Below are 15691 nucleotides of genomic sequence, written 5' to 3' on the forward strand. Positions count from 1 at the left end.
TGACTGAGCCAGCTAGGTGCCTCTACTTGAGTCTTCTTTAAAAAACTCTTCTCCTCTTTCCGTTTCCTTTATTTAAAACTAGCTTATATATTTCCACTAGCTTTTATGTCCTCTAATGTGCTTAAGTTCCCAGAAGAACTTGCTCACCTAAAAGAATTGCCAGTGATATACTCACTTGTAACAGATCTATCTCACCTTCACAAATGGCCCAGTGCTGCCAGGCAAGGTGACTATATATTTAAAGTCCATGATCTCAGAGATTTTTCCTTTCAGCTTGTGTATTTCTTTTTATAAAGGAATAATTACGCAGAATATTTGTGGCAAGAATATCTATGCAAATTCTGACTATACAGTTGTCCTATCTATAAAGCTTAGCAAAAACTTAGTCATTGCTAGGAAGTATAAATTCGGAAATTGGAGAGTCTCAGTCTTCTGTACATTGTCCTAATATATACACATATGTCATTGAAACCCAAGCATCTGAATTTCTAGAACTTTTTTTCTCACAGCATTGCTGGCCCAATTGTAGACATTTATCATTTAAAAATGATGGGGAAATTTTTTTTTTAACGATTAATTGAAACTGGTGTTTTCACTAAGAAATAAAGCATATTTTAAAAAATAATCTTTTTAAAGCAACTTTATTATATTTTTTTGAGAGTGTGTGCTCACGTGCAGGGGAGGGGGTGGGTAGAGGGAACATTTTAAGCAGGCTCCATGCGCCATGCATGGATGGCTCCATCCCACGATCCTTGGATCATGGCCTGAGCTGAAATCAAGAGCCAGACACTCAACCGACTGAGCCACCCAGGTACTTCTAATCATATTTGTTTTCCATTAAATCCTAGGCAATAATTTACCTTTCACCTGAAGACCTTTTGAAAGGAGAAGTCGAAGACTCTTTGGAAAAGGTGCAGGTGGCCATTAACATCTTCAAGACTTTCAAAAAGTCTTTTTTCAACTATAGAAAGGAACTGGCAAGCCATTTTATGGGAAATGAGCCAAAACCATGGGATTTCCAGTCTCAACTGGTGTTTTGTAGGTTTGACAACTTTCTGGACCGTCTCATGAAAATAGAGGTATTCATTTCCTGACCTGCAATTTATTCATACTGTAGGTGGGTTAAAAAAAATCTTGTAGTTTTTTCTATTATTCAGGAGACTGTTTATTCTATTTGGATGGGAGAGTGGAAGATCTTCTTTCTCAGTTATTCTTAGGAATTGCTCACAAGGTCAGTGTTAAGATCGTTATATAAGCTTTACATTGGTTTCTTTTTTTTTAAATTCTTTTTTGATTGTTTTAGTATACTGAGTATAAGTGAAACTGCTGTGTATCAGTGACCTTTCACTTATAACTTAGCAAGCTCTTAGAAGACAGCTGTAAATCATGAATCTGTAAACTAAATCCTTTTTTTCCTTTCTGTGTTTAATGTTTGACATTGGGATTCTACACCTGGAAAATCCATTTGATAATCTAAAATATCACATTCTCTTTTATTATATATATACATAGACTATAAAAATATTAAAGCCACTTATAAAAAAATAACATGGAAATATGTGCTGTGTATACATGTGTTTCAGATATCTAAAGAACAAACAATGAATACACACATGGACACACACATTTGGGTGGAGCCAACTGGCTGTTTTTTTAATTTTTTAATTTTTTTATGTTTATTTTTGAGAGACAGCATGAGTGGGGGAGGGGCAGAGAAAGAGGGGACATAGGATCTGAAGCAGGTTCCAGGCTCTGAGCTGTCACCATAGAACCCAACGTGAGGCTTGAACCCAAGTACCGTGAGATCATGACCTGAACTGAAGTCAGATGCTTAACCGGTTGAGCCACCCAGGCACCCTAAGGCTAGGGTTTTTTTTTTTTTTTTTTTTTTAAACACGGTGGAACTGTGGCAGTGCCTTAATTTCCTTGTAAAGGTCTTTAGAGTAAGTTTGAACTTTCTTATTAATATAAAATTTGTTGTATTTCATTCAAATTTAGATCTTAATGTTTTGAAAATCCTCATCACTTAATCAGCTTGAATGCTTCTTAAAGTCTGACTGCTAAATGCCTAACTGCAGGCAACTTGTCACCCTTCCTTAACGGTCCTATACCCCCTGTCATTAAGGGAGGTGATTCATTGCCAAGTGTAGGCAGCCAAAAAGAGTTTTAGATATTACCTGGGGATCTGACTTACAATCAGAAGGGCACAAAATTAGGGAATCATACATTTAGCTTTGGCAAAGTAGGTGTTGCAGGCAAATACCTGCAGTTGTTAGAAAATTCTTACAAAATGTGAAAATGGGAGTATGATTTTAAAAATAGGCAGTACTGTTGTTCAACTGAGCCTAGGTGGCTCAGTTGGTTGAGCATCTGACTTCGGCTCAGGTCATGATCTCACGGTCTTGTGGGTTTGAGCCCCCGTGTCAGGCTCTGTGCTGACAGCTCAGAGCCTGGAGCCTGTTTCGGATTCTGTTTCCCTCTGTCGCTGCCCCTCCCCTGCTCTCTCTCTCTCTCAAAAATAAACATTAAAAGTTTTTTTAAAAAATAGGCAGTAACTTTGTTCAATTAATAATTTATATTTTCTGTCACCTAAGTGTCCATTAGCTCGCCAATTTTGAATGTTTGAGAGCGTTTTTTCTTTGCAACTTTCAAATGTTCTTGTCCTGCTCATGATGGTGGGAAGATCTTTATTGTACCATGTTTTTTCAAAGGATATATTTGTCACCATATTGGAATTTGAAAAGCTGGAAAGACTTGAATTTGGTGGTACCAAAGGAGCGATTTTAAATGGACAAATCCACGAGATGACAGAAGAATTCATGGAACTCTGTGAAGTTTTTAAACAGAGCACTTACGACCCATCTGATTACAGTAATATGGTAATGCCGTACCTTTGGATTTTCATTTCATAGAACCCTGTAATTTGAAAGCTAGAAAGGATGAAAGGTCACATTGGTAATAGGTGTCACCTGGTACCATCTCTCTAGGATGAAAGAAGGTAAAAGACTTGCCCCAAGTCTCTTACGTCCTTAATGGTAGATCAGGGACTGGAACTTGGGCCTTTGCATGTAGAAGTTAGAACATTTAGAACTGTTTCTTATGTTACAGTGGAGTCACTGTGGATGTGTTTCTTGCTTTTGTGTACTAAAAAGGAACTTTCCACGTTAACTCATTTCTGTATGACTATCTGATGTCTCTGTAACTTGTGTGTTTTATTTTAGCCTTTTCCTGAATCAGTGGGTAATTTTTTGGTCTATTTGAACATTTATTTTCAATTCATTGACTACATAGATGATTAACATATATATCATCTCTTGTATTTTTTATTGTTATTCTTTAGTACTATTTATAGCTGCAGAATTTCAGTCTCAAGGAAATAAGGGGAAACTTAGCAGACTTCAGCTGCTTCTATTTTCTGCCACTCCTAGCATGTTGGTAGCCAGGGAGTTACTGTGAGCATCCCTGCAGCTCTAGGATAAAAATAACCTAATTTCAGTTGTTGGCCAGCAACAGAGAAGTCCGGGTACCAAAAAAAGCAAACAAACAAACAAACAAACAAAAAAACCCAAAACAAAGCAAAACAACAACAACAAAAAACCCCAACTCTTACCTTTGTTGTTTTATACAGAATGTGAATTTATTCACTAATGTGTTTATATTTGGTCAAATAATCGATTCTTTGAAACGTCCAAGCACAGTATGTCAGCCTCGTTAAGGACAAGATCAACAAACCTTCTGAACTGTAGACAGCTTTTGAGAAGCAGAAGTAATGGTGAGAGGCCATAGCAATTGTGCATTCTGCTGTTTTGTGGAGAAGCAGGAGGAACCCGCAGCTGTGGTGACTCATGGCCTGAGACTTTTCAGAGTCTCGTAAGATGTCTATCTCTTGGCGGGCATTCAGTAATCTGGATGGAATAGAACTCTCAGCAGGGCCTTGGCCTAGTTCTCCTGAGCATCTTGGCAGAGAAGTGTGAGACCCAGTGTGTACGGGATCCTCAGGCGCACTGCCTAGCGAAGCCTGGATTTCCTCACGATGAGAAAACCCAGCAAGGTTTCAGAGTGCTGGGGTTGGAGGACGAGCCTGGGTTTAGCTGATGTCATTGCCTTGGTGATGCCATAGGTCCTGACTTTACCCTTCTGTCTTCACAAAGTCTTGCATAGTCACAAACATGGAGGAATAGAAAACTCATTTGCTGTTGACACATCTATTTGCTTTGTGTTTGTGTTTTGGTATTCAGTATTTTGAGGCCCCATTTGTTTCTCAAGTAACATGGGGAAGGCTTACTTCTGCCTTCCATGTCTGAGTTGGAGACCTCAGTCACCTGCCCTCAGAGTCTCCTTCATCATCCTGTCTGGTTATCTTGCCTTAGACTAAGAAGCTCCTTGACTTTGGTCATTCCTTAAAATAGTAATAACTATAAGTTGATTTAATTGCTGTGCTTATGTTGAAGAAGAGCTTTGCTTTTTTTGAATGTATCCTGGTTCAGGGTTGCCTCAGAATATTGCAGTGATTATCTATTTTTTGCTTAATGAGGTTTTCATTTGGTGCTTTTTAGCTGAATTTAACATATTGATTTTTATGATGAATTCAGTTGGTAATTTTTACGACACATTTTCTCAAATTGCTTCCAACCTAGTATATTCACACAGATGTGTCCACATGCCCACCCAGGTGCCCTTCTTCTCCCGCTGCATACACTTCACCTGTTCCCTGGTCCCCAGTGAATATGCACTAGTGCTAACGTGACAGTCGAGTGTATCGTGACTCTGGTATGGTACTGGTTTAAGCATGTTTCAGTAAACTAAAGAAATAGTTGCTGGTAATTTGCTTTGGGATATGCTAGTGTTTATTTCTTTTAATCAATCTCAAGCCTATAATCAGGCTTTGAGCTGTCCCTGGTGTGGCCGAAGAGGTGTGCCACTGTGGTTGATTTACAGAACATGGGGATTTTCTCAGTTGTATCCATGAAAACGTTCTTGGGTTTCTCAACTATTTTTGAATAGAAAGGGTCACTTTAGTTATTTTCTTTGGCTTCTTCTTATGGAACTTTTGAGATTGATACGATTGTGGGGAAAGACTTGCATTATTTATTTTTTAATTGAAATTTATTTGACATATAGCATGGTACAGATTTAAGGTGCACAACATGGGAATTTCATACATTTATATATTGTAATGTGATTGTCATGGTGATGATAATTAGCACCTCTGCCACATTACATAATTATCCTTTCTTTTTAGTGGTTGGATTCATTGTGTTCTAGTCTGTCAGGAAGTTTGATATTAATGAATAGAGACACAACAATATTGTATTAAGATAACAGACTTGCTAAGAGATTTGCTTTATTAATTGTTTGTATTTAACAGCTAGTCAGGTGACTTGAGGCTCAGCAGCTTTGCATGGCAGACATTTTGAGGTGTTACTTGATTAAATAAAATTCCCCAGATAACTAAGCAAGGGTGATGGCTATTCGTGAGAGTAATCTCTTGGTTCCACTAAGTATCTGTTCATCAGAGTCCATTAATATTTACTGAGCAATTGCGGGGTGCCAGGAATTGTGCCAAATCTTCACACATTCACACATTCACACATTCCTGCTTAATAATTCTGAGAGTGACACCCAGGCAGATGAGATCAAGTAAATTATCTGAGATTGCGCTGTCCCCAGGGAGGGGAACAGATTCCAGTTTTGAACTCTGAACCCCATGCCCAGCAATCTCTCTCTGTGGTGCCGCTCCCGACCCTTGAATATTTATCTCCCTTGTTGTCTCTTCATTGAAATAAAGGGAATAAGTTCATCATTGCAGGATCCTCTCTGAAAACCCGTGCTCTGAGGTGGAGTGATCCAGGGTGCTGTGTCTGTTTACTTTTTCTGCCTAGTTCTTACTGGGAAGGTTGCTTCAGGTACCTAGACTGTCATCATACCAGAATCCAAAATACATGTTAAAAGTTGCTATTTAGGAGCTCCTGGGTGGCTCAGTCACTTAAGTGTCTGACTCTTGATTTCGGCTCAGGTCATGATCTCATGGTTTGTGAGATGGAGCCCGTGTTACACTCTGTGCTGACAGCACAGAGCCTGGTTTCGATTCTCTCCCTCCCTCCCTCCCTCCCTCCCTGCCCTTCCCCTGCTCGCTCGCACTCTCTCTCTCAGAATAAATAAACTAAAGAAAAAAACAAAAGTCACTATTTAATCTTTGTCCTCTTCTAGTCTACTGAATGATTAAGTTTTGTATTAATATATAGGGCATTTAAAAATTTTTTTTTTCAACGTTTATTTATTTTTTTTGGGACAGAGAGAGACAGAGCATGAATGGGGGAGGGGCAGAGAGAGAGGGAGACACAGAATCGGAAACAGGCTCCAGGCTCTGAGCCATCAGCCCAGAGCCTGACGCGGGGCTCAAACTCACGGACCACGAGATCGTGACCTGGCTGAAGTCGGACGCTTAACCGACTGCGCCACCCAGGCGCCCCATATATAGGGCATTTTTAATTTTAATGATATACATTTTATATTAGCCATCTGTAGGATTTTCGTATCTCTTACCTGCTTATTTTTCAAAATAAAACATATTATTTAAAAACATGACTCTTTTATCCTTCTGGAAATGTAGCATGTGCAAAAATGTAGTCCCCTTCTTCTTACCCTGCTGTCTTTTTCCTAAGCCTTCCAGTTTTTCTCCCCAAAGCTATTTACCATTATGAGTTTCTTATATAATGTTCCAAAGGTACCTGGTTCATGCACTAGCCTATATATGTATATATTCTTTTGTATTCTGTTTTTGCACAGATCGCATTCTCTACATATCACTTACACCTTGCTTTTGTCACTTAATATATTTTGGCGGTCTTTATCACTACAAAAGTATTGGCTACTTTTTAGACAATTCGGTATTATTCCATTGAATTGATGTACTTTTCATTTTTAAATGGTAAAGTAACAGATGCCATTCTTTAAAAATTCACTTAGGAACTCCTGCTTCTGGGAAGATGGAATAGATATATGTTTCCCTGTTCCTTTTAGTAAGTAGGACTAAAACACTGGTCACTCTATATAAAACAAAAGACTCTGAAGGGTGAAAAGAGGTGGATTGGTTAGGGGCTTTTCTTGTTACCTGAAATGACCCAGGCATGGAATTGGATACACTCGCAACATGGAAACACCAATGGGCACAGACATAAAAAGCCCTAGTGAAAGCCTGATCTCTCTTAAGAAAGGGACAGCATAGTAAGACAAAACTTGTAGGCCATAATCTCTCTAGTTCAGTCAACCAGCACAGAAGAAACTGTGTCTCGCTCCCATCCATGTCAGCAAAGATTGGGGAGCCTAGACTTAAAACCAGTCTCTAACAGGTACCTCAGCCCCCCCCGCCCCCCCCCCCCCCCCCCCGACCCTACTGGGATGGTGTCAGAGATTGGCCAATTAGAGAGATGTGATTTCATCCTGGCTGGCCAGTAATGAGCTCACTCTTTGTGGAGTCAGTGGTGACCCCAAGGGAATCCTGGACCTCTTTCCTCATCCAGTAGTATTCTTACCCACTGGGGTAGCTCAGATGAAGCCTGCTGGAGAGTCGGGACTTTGACCGTGGCCGACCGGTAATGAAGTCACCTATGCTGTGGCCTCTGTGGAGACCACAGGTGGAACTTGAGTGCCTAGCCATAGAATAGAGCTCCCCACACTCAGGTGTTCATGGATGCCAAATGAGAACCTGGATGTTGATCTCTACCTGACAATAATGAGGCTGGAGCAGTATCAGGGAAAGTCAGCAAACACAGGATTTAACATCCAGAGTCTCATAATACGAAAATGTCCAGAGTTGATTGAAAATATTATACCAACAGCCAAGAAGACCTCATCTGAATGAAAAAGACAACTAATACATGGCAGCATTGAGATGACAGAAATGTTAGAGTTACCTCACAGATTTTAAAGAGCCATGCTAAAAATGCTTCAAATAATAAGGAACATACTTGAAACAAATAAAAAATGGGAATTTTAGACCTGAACAACAGAATAAAATACAAAGCACAATGATTGGGGTCAATGGCAGAATGGAGGGGTAAAGCATTCACCAACTAGAAGATAGAGCCATAGAAACAACATAGCAATAAAACGAACAGAGCCTTAGGGAACAGATCTAGCATTTGTGTCATTGGCTTTGGAAAAAAAGAAGAGAAAGACCATGAGGCTTAAGGTGTTAAAGAAATAATGGCTGAAAACTTCCTTAATTTGGCAAGAGATATAAACCTACAGATTCAAGAGGAAATAACTCAAAGCAGAAAGATAAATCCAAGGGTAAACTCAGAGAATTCTATGCCAAGACACGTAATTAAACTTTTGAAAACTGAAGATAAAAATTCACCAAAGCAGCATGAAACAACTTGGTATGGGGAAAAATGATGTGAATGAAAGAGGATTTCTAATCAGAAATCATGGAGGCCAGAAGGAAATGGTCAAACATTTTCAAGCACTGGAAGAAAAAAACTGTTAATTCAGAATTCCCTACCCAGTGAAAAATAGCCTTCAGGAATGAAGGGGAGATCAAAATCTCAGATGAACAACAACTAACAGAATTTGGTACCAGTAGACTGACTCTAAAAGAATAGCTAAAGGAAGTTCTTGTTACAGAGAGGAAATGTTGAAAGAGGGAAACTTGGGACCCCAGGAAGAATATGGTAAGGAAAAATATGTGTAAATACAATGGGCTTTCCTCCTCTCCTTGAGTTTTCTAAATTATTTTTGACAGTGAAAGCAGAAATTACAACACTGTGTTTTTAACTATATGTGCTGAAAATATTTAAGACCATCGTGTTTTAAATGGATGAGTATAAAGGGATCAAAATGGAGGTAAGGTTTTTTTCTTTTTTTGCCTATTTAAAAATTGTGGCAGGGGCGCCAGGTGGCTCACTTGGTTAAGTGTCTGACTGAGGCTCCGGCCATGATCTTGTGGCTCGTGTGTTTGAGCCCCGCGTCAGTCTCTGTGTTGAAAGCTCAGAGCCTGGAGCCTGCTTTGGACACTCTCTCTCTCTCTCTCTCTCTCTCTCTCTCTCTCTCTCTGCCCCTCCCCTGCTCATTCTCTTTCTCAAAAATAAACATTAAAAAAAAATTAAAAATTGTGGTAGAATGTGTTCTACATTACAATTTTTGTGTCAATTACAAAAAAAATGTTTTAGAGAGCACTGGTGCAGGGAGGGGCAGAGAGAGAGGCAGATAGAGAATCCAAAGCAGGCTGTGTGCTGACAGTATCGAACCCTACGCGGGGCTTGAACCCTCAAACCAGGGGATGATGAACTGAGCTGAAGTCAGACTATGAACCAACTGAGCCATCCAGGTGTCCCTTTTGTGTCCATTTTTAACTGTACAATTAAATGGCATTGAGTATATTGACAGTGTTGTACAATCATCACTGCTATCCGCTTACAGAACTTTTTTTTTTTAAGTTTGTTTTGAGAGAGAGTGTGCACAAGAGTGGGAGAGGGGCAGCGAAAGAGAATGCCAAGCGGGCTCCACCCTTCATACAGAGCTCCACATGGGGCTCTCTCAGGAACCCTGATATGAGGACCTGAGCTGAGATCAAGAGGATGCTTAACTGACTGAGTCACCCAGACACCCTGCAGAACTTTTTAAAATCTCAAACAAAAACTCTGCACATATTAAATGATAACTCTCTTCTGCCCCTTCCTCTCAGTTACTGGTAACCTCTCATCTGCTTTTTCTCTGTATGAATTTATTTTAGGTATCTCAATAAATTTAGGTATCTCAATAAATGGTGGAATGATAAAATGTCTTATGTGTCACAATTTGATTTTTTAAGGCTAAATAATATATGTAAATGCTGAAATTTATTCACTTGTTGATAGATACTTGGGTTGTTTCTAACTTGTGGTTCTTGTGAATAATGGTGCTGTGAACAATGGTATACAAGTATTTGAGTCCTTTCAATTCTTTGGGGTATATAACTAGGATTTGAAATGCTTTATCGTGTGGTGGTAATTTATTTATTGTCATTTAAAAAAATATTAACGTTTGAGAGAGAACATTAAAAAATTAATGCTTTTGAGAGAGAGAGAGACACAGTGCGAGCAGGGGAGGGGCAGAGAGAGAGGGAGACATGGAACCCGAAGCAGGCTCCAGGCTCTGAGCTATCAGCACAGAGCCCGACATGGGGCTTGAACCCATGAGCTGTGAGATCATGACCTCAGCCAAAGTTGGACGCTTAACCAACTGAGGCACCCAGGTGCCCCTGTTTTATTATATTTAATTTTCTGAGGAATTTCTGAGCTGTTCTGCATAGTGGTTGAACAGTTTTGCCCTCCCACCAGTGATGCAGAAGAATTCCGGTGCCACCATGTCCTCACACTCACAAACACTTGTTCTTTTTCTTTCTTTCTCTTTCTTTCTTTCTTTCTTTCTTTCTTTCTTTCTTTCTTTCTTTCTTTCTTTCTTTTCATAGCCATCCTAATGGCTGTGAAGTGACATCTCATTGTGTTTTAATTTGCATTTCTCTAATAACTAGTGTGTTGGTCATGATTTTTATGTGCCTATTGGCCATTTTTATATCTGTGAAGAAATACTTATTCTAGTCTAGTGCCCATTTTTTCAGTTTGCTTGGAGGTTATTTTCTACATTTTTGACATTAATCCCTTATCAGATATAAGACTTGCAAGTAGTTTCTCCCATTCTCTCTTTACACTTTTTTGATAATGTTTTTTGATGCAAAAAAGTTTTTGAATTTTGATAAAGTCAGATTTATCCATTTTTTTTCTTTTGTTGTTTGTGCCTTTCATGTCCTATCCAAGAGATGATTGCTGAATGAATGTCATGAAGATTTTCTCCAGTATTTTCTTCTAAGAGTTTTATACTTGAACTCTTATATTTAGGTCTTTGATCCACTTTGAGTTAATTTTTGTATATATGTCAGGGTCCACCTTCATTGTTCATCACCATCGGTATGGAACTGCAACTGACTTGTGCATATTGATTTTGTATCCTGTGACTTTGAATATATTACTGCTAATAGCTTTTTTTTTTTTGGAGGAGGGGCATAAAATCTTTAGGGTTTTCTACGTAAAAAATCCTTGTATGTGTTATGAGATAATTTTACTTCTTTCCAATTTGAATACTTTAAATTTGTTTTTTTTTTATTTTTTATTTTTTATTTTTTTTCAACGTTTTTTATTTATTTTGGGGACGGAGAGAGACAGAGCATGAACGGGGGAGGGGCAGAGAGAGAGGGAGACACAGAATCGGAAACAGGCTCCAGGCTCTGAGCCATCAGCCCAGAGCCCGACGCGGGGCTCGAACTCCCAGACCGTGAGATCGTGACCTGGCTGAAGTCGGACGCTTAACCGACTGCGCCACCCAGGCGCCCCTTAAATTTGTTTTCTTACATAATTGTTCTGGCTAGTGTTTCTAATGCTATGTTGAATAGGAGTGAAATTGGTCATCCTGTCCTGTTTTTGATCTTAGGGGATAAGATTTTAGTCTTTGAGCATTGAATATGCTGTTAGCTTGGCAGTTTTGATAGATGACCTTTATCAAGTTGAGGAAGTTTCCTTCCATTCTTTATTTAGTGTTTTTATCCTAAAAGGGAATTGAATTTTGTCATGTTTTTTATGCATCAGTTGAGATGATTGTGTAGGGTTTTTTTTTTCCTTTGATTTTATTGCTTTGGTGAACTACAGTGATTGTCTCTTGCCATCCTTACATTCCAAGAAGAAATTTAGTTGTTTATAGTGTATAATCCTTTTAATAAGCTGGTGGATTCTGTTTTCTAGTTTCTGTTGAGAGTGTTTGCATCATGACTGAGGAGGGGTACCAGTCTACACTTTGCCCTTCTTGTAGTATTTTTATGTGGCTGTGGTGTCAGGGCAGTGTTTGCCTCATAGAATGGGTTAGGAGTATTCCCTCCTCTACAGTCTTTTGGAAGAGTTTAAGAAGGATTGGGGTTAATTCTTCTTTAAATGTTGGCTAGTGTTCACCAGTAAAGCCGTCTAGTTTTAGGATTTTCTTTGTTGTATAGTTTGCAGTGTACTGGTCTTTGATGTCTTTGGTTAAATTTATTCCTAGATATTTTATTCTTACCCACTTGTAAGTGGAATTGTTTTCTTAATTTTTCCTATTGATGATTTCTTTAGTGTATAGATATGCAACAGGATTCTGTGTATTAATTTGTATCCTGAAGCTTCACTGATTACATTCATTGTAATAGGTTTTGTTTTGGTGGCATCTTTAGGGTTTTCTATATATGGTGCCATGTCATCTGTGAAGAGTGATAGTTTTACTTCTTTCCGACTTGGATGCCTTTGATTTATTTTTCCCATCTAATTGCTTTCCCAAGAACTTCCAGTACTATGTTGTGTAAAAGTGGCAAGAGTGGACATAACTGTCTGATTCCTGATCTTAGAAGAAAAGCTTTCATCTTTTTACCTTTGAGAATGATGTTAGCTGCAGGTTTGTCATAGATGGCCTTTATTTATCATGAGGTGTGTTCCCTTTAACTCTACTTTGTTGAGTTTTCATCATGAATGGATGTTGAGTTATGCTAGATGCTTTTTCTGCATCTGTTGAGATGATAATGTGATTTTTATCTTTCATTTTGTTAATGTATTTTTGGTCATGATGAATGATCTTTTCTATATATTGTTGAAATTGATTTCCTAATATTTTGTCAAGAATTTTTGCATCTTTGTTCATCAAGGATATTGATTGGTAATTTTCTTTCTTTGTAGTGCCTTTGTCTGGTTTTTGGTATCAGTATGCTGACATCATAGGATAAATTGGAAAGTACTTCTTCCTCTCAGATTTTTTTTGGAATAGTTAGAAAAGGATAGGTATTAACTCTCTTTTAAGTGTTTGGTAGAATTCACCTGTGAAGTCATCGGGTCCTGGACTTTTGTTTGAGAGTTTTTTGGTTACTGATGCATTTTTCTCACTGGTAATTGTTCTGTTCATATTTTATATTTCTTCCTGATTGAGTGTCAGAAGATTGCATGTTCCTAGAAATTTTTCCATTTCTTCCAGGTTGTCTGCTTTGCTGGGGTATTATTTTTCATAGTAGTCTCTTCTAATCCTTTCTATTTCTATGGAGTTTGTTGTGTTGTTGTTGTTTGTGTTACCGTTTTCCTCTTTAAAAATTTTTTTTCTAATTTTTTTTTAATGTTTATTTTTGAGAGAGAGAGAGAAAGAGAGAGAGAGAGCGTGCAAGCATGAGCAGGGGAAAGGCAGAGGGAGAGGGAGACACAGAACCTGAAACAGGCTCCAGGCTCTGAGCTGTCAGCACAGAGCCCCAGGCAGGGCTTGAACACTCGACCAGTGAGATCATGACCTGAATCAAAGTCGGACGCTTAACTGACTGAACCACCCAGGTGCCCCTGTTTTCCTCTTTTATTTCTGATTTTGAGTTCTCTTTTTCCCTTGTTGAGACTGGCTAAAGGTTTCTCATTTTATTGTTTTAAAGAACCAGCTCTTAGATTCATTGATTTGATCTCTCTCTCTCTCTTTTTTTTTTTAGTCTTTATTTCCTCTCTGATCTTTATTATTTCCTTCTAACTTTAGGCTTTGTTGGGTTTTTTTTAGTTCCTTTAGGTATAAGGTTAGATTTTTTGAGATTTTTCTTATTTCTTGAGGAAAGCCTGTATCACACTCTATTTCCCTCTTAGGACTGCTTTAACTTAGTCTCAAAGATCTTGAACCATTGTGTGTCCACCTTTTTTTGTTATTGTTTTTGTCTCCAGATATTTTTTGATGTCCTCCTTGGTTTCTTTATTGACCAGCTGGTAGTTTAGTACCATGTTTTGTCTCCGTGTGTTTGTATTTTACAGTTTTTCTTGTAATTTTTAGTTTCATCCTGTTGTGGTCAGTAAGATGCTTGATAGGATTTCAGCCTTCTCATATTTATCAAGACTTGTTGTGTGTCCTAAGATGACCCATCCTGGAGAATGTTGTGTGTGTACTTGAAAAGAATGTGTATTCAGCTGTATTTGGATGGAGTGTTCTGTATATATCTTTTAGGCCCATCTGGCCTACTGTGTTGTTAAAAACCACTCTTTCTTTACTGATTTTGTCTGGATGACCTATCCACTGATGTAAGCAGAATGTTAAAGTCTCCTACTATTAATGTGTTAATGTATTTCTCCCTTTATGTCAATATTTGCTTTACATGTCAAGATATGTATTTTTAATTTTTTTGATATACACACATTTTTGAGAGAGCATGAGCATGAGCAGGGGTGGGACAGACAGAGAGGGAGACAAAGAATCCAAAGCAGGCTCCAGGCTGTGAGCTGTCAGCACAGAGCCTGACCCGCAGGGCTCAAACCCGTGAACTGCAAGATCATGACCTGAGCTGAAGTCTAACATTTAATGAACTGAGGCAACCAGGCACCCCTTATTAAACATATATTTAGGTGCATAGATATTTAAAATTGTTATAGCCTCAGGTTGGATTGATCCCTTTATCATTATGTAATGCTCTTTGTCTCTTTTTGCAGTAAATTTTTTTTTTAAGTTTCTTTTGAGAGAGAGAGAGAGAGTGCATGTGAGCAGGGGGAGAGGCAGAGAGAGGAGAGAGAGAATCCCAGGCAGGCTCCATGCTGTTGGCATGAGCCCGACCTTGGGCTCGAGCTCACAAACTGTGAGATCATGACTTGAACCAGAAGCAAGAGTCAGATGCTTAACTGGCTGAGCCACCTCCTTAACTGGCTGAGCCAGATGCTTAACTGGCTGAGTCAGATGCTTAACTGGCTGGAACAGCCACCTCACTGTTCTAAAGCCTCTTTTGTCTACCATAAGTATTTCTACCCTCAGCTTTTTTTTTTTTTTCACTTCCATTTGAAGGGAATACTTTTTCCATCCCTTCACTTGTAGTTTGTATGTATCTTTAGGTTTGAAGTGTGTCTTTTTTTTTTTCTGATGTTTATTTTTGATAGAGATAGAGCACAAGTGGGAGAGGGGCAGAGATAGAAGGAGACACAGAATCTGAAACAGGCTCCAGGCTCTGAGCTGTCAGTACAGAGCCCGATGCGGGGCTGGAACTCACAAACCGCGAGATCATCACCTGAGCTGAAGTTGGATGCTTAACCAACTGAGCCACCCAGGCGCCCTTGAAGTGTGTCTCTTGTAAGCAGCATATAGTTGAGTCATATTTTGTTTTCCATTCATTCACTGTATGTTATTTGATGGGAGCATTTAGACCTTTTACATTTGGATTCATCTTGCTTGGGACTCTCTCTTTTTTTTTTCCTGGATGTCCATTTCCTTCCCCAGTTTAAGGGAATTTTCAGCTATTACTTCTTCAGATAAGTGTTCTGCCTTTCTTTCTTTCTTTCCTTTCTTTTCTTTCTTTCTTTCTTTCTTTCTTTCTTTCTTTCTTTCCTTCCTTCCTTCCTTCCTTCCTTCCTTTCTTTTTTTCTTTTCTTCTGAGACACCTATAAGGTAAATGTTGTTATGCTTGATGTTGTCTTAGAAGTACCTTACTATATGCTCATTTTTCTTTTTGCTCTTCAGCTTGAGTCCATTTCAGTACACTGTCTCCCAGATGATTAATTCATTCTTCTGCATCCTCTAATCTGCTCTTGATTGTATTTTTCCTTTATTGTATTCTTTAGTTCTGATAGGCTGTATTTTCTTTCTTTGTTGTAGTTCTCACTGATTTCATCCACTCTTCTCAAGTTTAGTGAGCATCATTACT

General features: G+C 38.7%; 1 protein-coding gene across 2 annotated transcripts in view; it reads left to right on the forward strand.

The window, feature by feature from the left end:
• Positions 1–15691, forward strand: part of DNAH11 (dynein axonemal heavy chain 11) — a 355616-nt gene that overhangs the window by 31912 nt on the left and 308013 nt on the right. For both annotated transcript variants that reach the window (XM_047849106.1, XM_047849105.1), the window contains exons 7-8: positions 849–1079; positions 2712–2879. In XM_047849106.1, the coding sequence (XP_047705062.1) occupies positions 849–1079; positions 2712–2879 (399 nt within the window). The remainder of the gene's footprint in view (positions 1–848; positions 1080–2711; positions 2880–15691) is intronic.

This window comes from Prionailurus viverrinus, chromosome A2, assembly GCF_022837055.1.
Source record: "Prionailurus viverrinus isolate Anna chromosome A2, UM_Priviv_1.0, whole genome shotgun sequence".
Taxonomy (NCBI): Eukaryota; Metazoa; Chordata; class Mammalia; order Carnivora; family Felidae; genus Prionailurus; species Prionailurus viverrinus.